This window comes from Mustela lutreola, chromosome 1, assembly GCF_030435805.1.
Source record: "Mustela lutreola isolate mMusLut2 chromosome 1, mMusLut2.pri, whole genome shotgun sequence".
Taxonomy (NCBI): Eukaryota; Metazoa; Chordata; class Mammalia; order Carnivora; family Mustelidae; genus Mustela; species Mustela lutreola.
Genome location: NC_081290.1, coordinates 234,591,501 through 234,599,497, shown reverse-complemented (window position 1 = coordinate 234,599,497; position 7,997 = coordinate 234,591,501). Strand labels below are relative to the sequence as shown.

The window sequence follows — 7,997 nt, the reverse complement described above, 5'->3', positions numbered from 1 at the left end:
ACATAGAGAAATGGAGGTTCACTAAATCTCTATACTTAAAAGGAAAAGGCTCTCGTGGGATTTTCCCCCTACTGTAAGGGAACCCAATATTCAGAAAAACAAGCACTCCACACCAACAGGGAGAAGAAACATTGAGATTTAAGAACAGAAAGCATTCTCGGGGCACCTGGGTGGCTCAGTGGGTTAAAGCCTCTGCCTTCAGCTCAGGTCATGATCTCAGGGTCCTGGGGATCAAGCCCCGCATCGGGCTCTCTGCTCGCAGGAGCCTGCTTCCCCCCCCTGCCCCCGCCTGCCTCTCTGCCCACTTCTGGTCTCTATCTGTCAAATAAATAAATAAAATCTTAAAAAAAAAAAAAAAAAAAGAGAACAGAAAGCTTTCTCTAAAGTTTGTTCCTTTAGGAGTTACAGGATCTCTTGGTATGAGGAGCATTTAAAAAGATAATTAACCTAGAGTTGGGTCAAAATCAACTTCTTTCAGTTCTGACCACACCTTCAAGAGCTAAGGAAACAAGGGATTTTATGTTGAGGTGAAAACACGGATCACACACTCACGAATCTGCTTTGTCCTCACACCATAGATGATAGGATTGAGGGCAGGTGGAACAACCACATAGAGATTGGCAACCAGGATGTGGACATAACGGGGAATTTTTTTGCCAAATCGGTGGGTGAGGAAGGAAAAGAGAGAAGGAGTATAGAAAACACACATGACCCCAACATGTGACCCACACGTACTCAGAGATTTGTGACGAGCCTCTTGAGATGGGAGGCGGAAAACTGCACGAAGGATGTAGGCATAAGAGATTCCAATCAATGCCACATCTAAAATAAGAAAAGAAGCCACAAAAAGCCCATAAATGGCATTAACTCGAATGCTGGCACAGGCCAACTTGGCGATGCCCATGTGTTCACAGTAGGAGTGAGCAATAATTCGAGTCTCACAGAAGGGCAGACGATGGATTAGGTAGAGAATGGGCAACATAAGCAAGACAGGGCGCATTATAATACCCACACCAATGCCTGCTAGCACTCGGGGTGTCAGGGTGGTTGTGTAATGGAGTGGCATGCAGATAGCCACATAGCGGTCAAAAGCCATAGCCAGCAGAACAGCGGACTCCATTCCTGTAAAGGTGTGTATCAGAAACATCTGAGCCACACAGGCTCCAAAACCAATTTCATGTGCATCAAACCAGAAGATACCCAGCATTCTGGGCACTGAGGTTGTGGAGAGGGCCAGATCTATGGCTGATAAGATGGCTAGGAAGTAGAACATAGGATCCCGCAGAGTATGGTCAGACCAGATGATCAGCAAAATCGTAGCATTGCCCAACAGAGCCATTAAGTAAATGGAGCAAAAAGGCAGGGAGATCCAGCCATGGGAACTCTCAAGTCCTGGGATGCCTGTAAGAAAGAAGGTGTCTGGGTGGAAAGTGGAAGTGTTTGTGTGGAACATCTTGCCACGGATGAGATGAGAAGTAGTTGACTACTCTAGAAGGAAAAACAAGAGCATATCTCAAAACTTTCCAGTAGGCTTAATTTTTATCTGTAGTTTTCTTATTATAAAAGCTAATGCTGGGAGGCCTGGGTGGCTCAAACATTTAACTGTCCAACTCTTGATTTTAGTTTAGGTCATGATCTCACAGTTGTGAGACTGAGCCCACATTGGGCTCTGATTGGGCATGGAGCCTGCTTAAGCATCTCTCTCCTTCTCTCTCTGCCTTTCTCTTCTTTCTCTCTCTATTATGAAAGAAAAGAAAGAAAGAAAGAAAGAGAGAGAGAGAGAGAGAAAGAAAGAAAGATGGATAAGGAAAAGGAAAAAAAAGAAAAGAAAAACTAATGCTAAAATGAGTTATAAAGTAATATGCGGGAACACACTTAGCACTCTTCAAATGGAAGGAACATTAACTTCATAAAAAGTCTCCCTCCCTTTCAAGTTTTGGACAATAATATCATATATTCCTTACTGAAGCCCCAATAAAAACTGGAGGGAATTTTAAAAACAAAATGGCTTATATTTATACTGAAATATCAATCTTCTTTGGAGACAAAGTTCACTTTACCTAAACACATCAACACAAAATCACCAAGCAACAGTACAGACAACTGCACACAAAATATGACAATATAAAGAATATAAGTGTACCTAGAACTATAGAATGATAGTAAATACAACAAGATTTCATTAACTGTTTTGTTCAGTGTTCAGTATACATTGATACATATTTAGAAAACCAGATCCAAAATGATCTGGTCATTTTGATAACTGCATCTCTCCATATTTACTCAGATTCCCCCACAGATGTGCTGTGCCGAATCTCAGATATAATAAGAGTTGCACAAAGATGGATAAACACACCATACACTGTACTGTGCATCAGATATGAAAAAAAGACACACAAAGATAGTAAAATTCTGCAGCTAGAAATTACCTCCAGGAGAGAAACACATCTCTTTGTTATAACATTCTGATTGGAATTAATAAAGAATCTGAAGATTTCTGTTGGTTGCCAAATTCTTTCCATATATCCAGCAATTCTACCCATCTTTGTAGTGTGTGGGGGGAGGAGGGAGATTTGGGGGAAGAATAGTGAAAATCTACATTGAAAGAAGAAGCTTTGAGAGAAGTAAAGATTTGTTTCCAATTATCATGGTGGTCAACATCAGGCTTAAGAAATACACACTCCTGATTTACCACACTGTAGTTGTGATCTCTCTCTGTTTCTCCTTTTCTCCATCTTCCCATCCATCCTTCCTCCTTCTATCTTTCTTTCTTTCTCCTTATAGAAAAAAAAAAAAAGCAGAGATATCACTATAGGAAAAAAAGGAAAGTATAAAAAAGATAGGAAAAGAGGGGAGGAAAAGTGAAAAAAGGAAGACAAGAAAGAAAAACATAAGGAATCATAAGGGAATGAAGATAGGAACGAATGTAGGAAAGAAGGTCATCTCAGCTCTCATTTACTCCTGAGAAAAGTGACAGAGAAACATCCAGATTTGGAGAAATATTTTATTAATAACATTTAAAAAACAGAGATCCCCCAACTAGGTAAGTCCTGCAAGCCTGTACATAATGTTCATCTTCAGGCTGCTTATGTCTCTGCTTCCCTCTTTGTAATCAATTTTATAAATCTGCACTTACTCTGGGCCCTTGAAGAGCCTATTTTTATAATTTTTTATTTTTTATAAACATATATTTTTAAATTAGTATTTTGGAAGACCATGCCCTGATACACAATTATCACTGAGAATTGAGATCATTTGTACCACAACTTTAAGTTCCTTCTATAGGGACTTTATAAATTTAAAAATTTAAATTGTCTCAGTGTAATATAGTAAGACTTCTTTCAGTCAGAAGATCTTTCTACAGTAGTGAGATAAAATATATTAGGTTAATAAATGTAGCTGTAGTCTGTTCCTTAACTTTTAGACAAGAGTCTCTGGTCACTATTCATCTCCATCACACATTTAATAGGAAACTCACCTCCAGCAGGAATAGGGCTAGAGAGCTCCAGTATATCTACTAAAGGGAATAAGGTTTTATACTACCCATATTTAGGGTCCTTGGGAATTAGCCAACTCTAATTCCCTGCATGAACCAGAACTAATACCCAAGAGTCTCCTTAGAAAGATCCCTTTCTCTGCATCTGAGATAAAGAGACTGATAGATTGCAGACATACACCCACCTTCCCCATCTACATCTTGTCAGTAAGAATCAGAGGGGCAAAACGAATGCTACCAAATATATTCATATGAAATATGAAGTGAACAGAATCTCTTACTGTGTAAATTTTGCATCTTGATTTTATTATATATTATAACAGTGCAGATTTAGAACATTAATGACCAATACATGTATCTCCCCTCCCCATACCCATGTCTTAGGAATCTCAATAATTTATTAATATATCATAGCTAACAAATAAGACAAAATTTCTTCTTTCTTTTCTATGTACTGCTAGTCTTACTGGCTTTCTTCTTTATTTAAATTTAATTAAGTAACATATAGTACATCATTAGTTTTTGATGTAGTGTTCAATAAATCATTAATTCTGTGTAACACTCAGTGCTCCTCACATCACATACCCTCATTAATGCCCATCACCTGTTACCAATTCCCTCACCACCTCCCTTTCTGCAACCCTTATGCTTTGCTGCGCAGAAGCTTTTTATCCTAATGAAGTCCCAAAAGTTCATTTCTGCTTTTGTTTCTCTTGCCTTTAGAGACATGTCTTGCAAGAAGTTACTGTGGCCAAGGTCAAAGAGGTTACTGCCTGTGTTCTCATCTAGGATTTTGATGGATTCCTGTCTCACATTCAGGTCTTTCATCTATTTTGAGTTGATCTTTGTGTATGGTGTAAGAGAATGGTGGTTTCATTCTTCTGCATGTGGCTGTCCAATTTTCCCAGCATCATTTATTGAAGAGACTGTCTTTTTTCTATTGGATATTCTTTACTGCTTTGTCAAAGATTAGTTGACCACAGAGTTGAGGTTCCATATCTGGGTTCTCTATTCTGTTCCATTGATCTGTCTGTTTTTGTGCCAGTACCATGCTGTCTTGATAATCACAGTCTTGCAATATATCTTGAAGTCAGGCATCATACCCCCAGCTTTGGTTTTCTTTTTCAACATTCCCTTGGTGATTTGGAATCCTTTTTGATTCCATACAAATTTTAGGATTGTTTGTTCAGTTCTGTAAAAATGCCAGTGATATTTTGATGGGGATTGCACTGAATGTGTAGATCACTTGGCCAGCATAGACATTTTAACAATGCTTATTCTTCCAATCCATGAGCATAGAATATTTTTCCATCACTTTGTGTCTTCCTCTACATCTTTCATAAGTGTTCTGTAGTTTCTCGCATATAGACCCTTTACCTTTTGGTTAAGTTTATTCCTAAGAAGAATTTTAAAAATTCATGGAAACTAATGATAATGAAAACAAATCAGTTCAAAATCTCTGGGATACAGCAAAGGCTGCCCTAAGAAGGAAGTACATAAGCCTCTCTCAAAAAATTAAAAAAAATTTCCAAATACACAAGGTAACCCTACACCTAACAGAGGTGGAGAAAAAAACAGTTAAAAAAAAAAAAAGGGGGCGCCTGGGTGGCTCAGTGGGTTAAGCTGCTGCCTTTGGCTCAGGTCATGATCCCAGAGTCCTGGGATCGAGCCCTGCATCGGGCTCTCTGCTCGGCAGGGAGCCTGATTCCTCCCCTCTCTCTGCCTGCCTCTCTGCCTGCTTGTCATCTCTCTGTCAAATAAAAAAAAAAAAAAAAAAAAAAAAAAATTAAAAAAAATCTTTAAAAAAAAAAAAAAAAAAAAAAAAAGCTTAAACCAAGCAGGAGAACAGAGATAATGAAGATTAGAGCAGAAATCAGTGAAATACAAACCAGAAGAAGTAGAATAGATGAATGAATTTAGAAGAGATTCTTTGGAAGACTTAATAAGATCAATAACCCTCTGGCTAGACTTATCTAAAAGAAAAGAGAAAAGACCCAAATTAATAAAATCATGAATTAAAGGGGAGAGGTCATGACCAACACCAAAGAAAGGACCCAAATTAATAAAATCATGAATGGAAGGGTAAAGATCATGATCAACATCAAGACAATTTTAAGACCATATTAGGATCATCTATATGCTAATAAATTAGATAACCTGGAAGAAATGATTGCATTCCTGAAAACTTATTAACTACTAAAACTGAAACAAGAAGAAATAGAAAATCTAAATAGACAAATAACCAGCAGGGAAATGCAAGCAGTAATCAAAAACCCATTCATTCTTTAGCAGGTTGCTTTTTAACCTCCAAGTGTTTGCATTCCTTCCAAATTTTTCCTTTTGGTTGAGTTCTAGTTTCAAAGCATTGTGGTCTGAAAATATGGAAAGAATAATCTCAATATTTTGTATCACTTGAAACCTGATTTGTGACCCAGTATGTGGTCTATTCTAGAGAAAGTTCCGTGTGCACTCAAAAAGAATGAGTATTCTTCTGTTTTAGGATGGAATGTTCTGTATATATCTTTGAAGTCCATCTGGTCCAGTGTGTCATTCAAAAGCCCTCATTTCTTGGTTGATCTTCAGTTTAATTTGTCCATTGGTGTGAGTGCAATGTTGAAGTCATTCATGTATTCATGAAGCTATTCATGTATTATTATCAATGTGTGTCTTTACTATGGTTATTAATTGGTTTGTATAATTGACTGTTCCCATGCTGGGACACAAATATTTATAATTGTTTTATATTCTTGCTGAATATACCCCTTAAGTATGATATAATGTCCTGCTTCATCTCTTATTAGTCTTTGGATTGAAGTTATTTTATCTCATATGAGGATTGCTATCCCAGCTTTCTTTTGAGGTCCATTAGCATGGTAAATTGTTCTCCATCCCCTCACTTTCAGTCTGGAAGTGGCTTTAGGTCTAAAATGAGTTTTTTGACAGCATATGGATGGGCCTTGCTTTTCTATCTAATGTGATACCCTGTGTCTTTTGTTTGGAGCACTGAGCCCACTTACATTCAGTGTAACTGTCAAAAGATATTAATCTAGTGCCATTGTATTAGCTGTAAAGTCCCTGTTTCTGTAGATTGTCTCTGTTTCATTTTAGTCTATGTTACTCTTGGGGGTCTCTCTTCACTTAAAGGATCCCCCTTAGTATTTCTTGCAGGGCTGGCTTGGTGGTCACATATTCTTTCAGTTTCTGTCTGTCCTAGAAGTTCTATATCTCTCTTTTTATTCTGAATGACAGCCTTGCTGGATAGTAAAAGTCAATAAAAATTAATTTAACATAAAAATAAAATAACATAAAATGTACTTGAAAAGATGAAATACATGGACGTCAAAGAAAGGAAAGATTTTACTCTAATATTATGAAATAACAAGTCAAAATTTATTCTTCAACATCATGAATAAAAAATAGAAGTGAAATTACATTACTTAATCATAGAACAATATAAGAACACTACTTACCATAGTTTCTATTAGGATGGTAACGCACTAGGAAAACCACTGACTGGGAGATGATATTCCCACTGATCATATCAGTTATATCATTTTTTAAAAAAAAATTCACAATGGTAGCTTACACCACCACATACATCTAATGGCAGCTTTCTTATATTATGATTAATAGCAAGCACATAAGTTATTTTATTCTTTATTAGATTGATTCATTCAGCATTCATTTATTGAGTAGATGAGTGATTCACCCTGTGAATAACTGAGTGGATACATAAGGTAAGATTAATTTCTTTATGGCCCAGGAGGAGAGAAAATGAAATGCACTCACTACAAGTCATTATAATATCAAGTTGTAAGAGAGCAAATCACAAGTGCCAAGAAAACTAAGTAAACCAAGAAAAGTAAGTATTACTTCAACAGTGTGAGAGAAGTTTCCTTAAAATTTGCAGACATATAAAAATTCACTCCTGTGTGAACCAATGTTTACCTTTCCCTGAAATAAGGTTTTATTTGAATAGTAGATTTTAAAAATTCAAGTTCAAATACCAGAAAATTGATGTGCCATTACTGTTCAGTGAATGAGGAAGAGAAAGGCACTTAGTGATATATTTGCATCAGAGAGGAGTTTATCAAGCAATAGCCATAGCTCTACAAAACAAAAACCAAGGATGTTGCTTGTGAGAAGGAACCTAAAGTTAGGAGGATGTCTGGCATGGGGAATATAGCAAAATTCCTAAGATCACATGCTCGTCACTAGAAATGCTAAATAAAGATGGTACTATTGGAAACAGAAAAAAAAAATATCTGAAAGATATTTATAAAATAAAATTTGCTAGTATGGAAGACTGGAGCTGGCTGGCAATAGAGGTACTTCAGAGAGAAGAGTTATCATGTGGTTGGTGCAAGAGATCAGGTTACAGATAGGAAAAGGAACATAAGTGAGATTAATAAATATGAGCTGATATGACACAAGATTGTGGAAATTAGTTCCCTTGTATTATACACAGAGGAAGAGAAGAATAAAAGATGTGAATAATTAT

At 36.8% G+C, this 7,997-nt stretch overlaps 1 protein-coding gene across 1 annotated transcript; it reads right to left on the bottom strand.

Moving 5' to 3' along the window:
• Positions 1-402: 402 nt before the first annotated feature.
• LOC131821120 (olfactory receptor 52J3-like) lies at positions 403-1,459 on the bottom strand. The gene is made up of 2 exons (XM_059156883.1): positions 536-1,459; positions 403-411 (listed from the first exon to the last, which is right to left on the bottom strand). Exons 1-2 carry the CDS (start codon positions 1,451-1,453, stop codon positions 403-405), a joined length of 927 nt encoding a protein of 308 aa, XP_059012866.1. The 5' UTR covers positions 1,454-1,459.
• Positions 1,460-7,997: the final 6,538 nt, after the last annotated feature.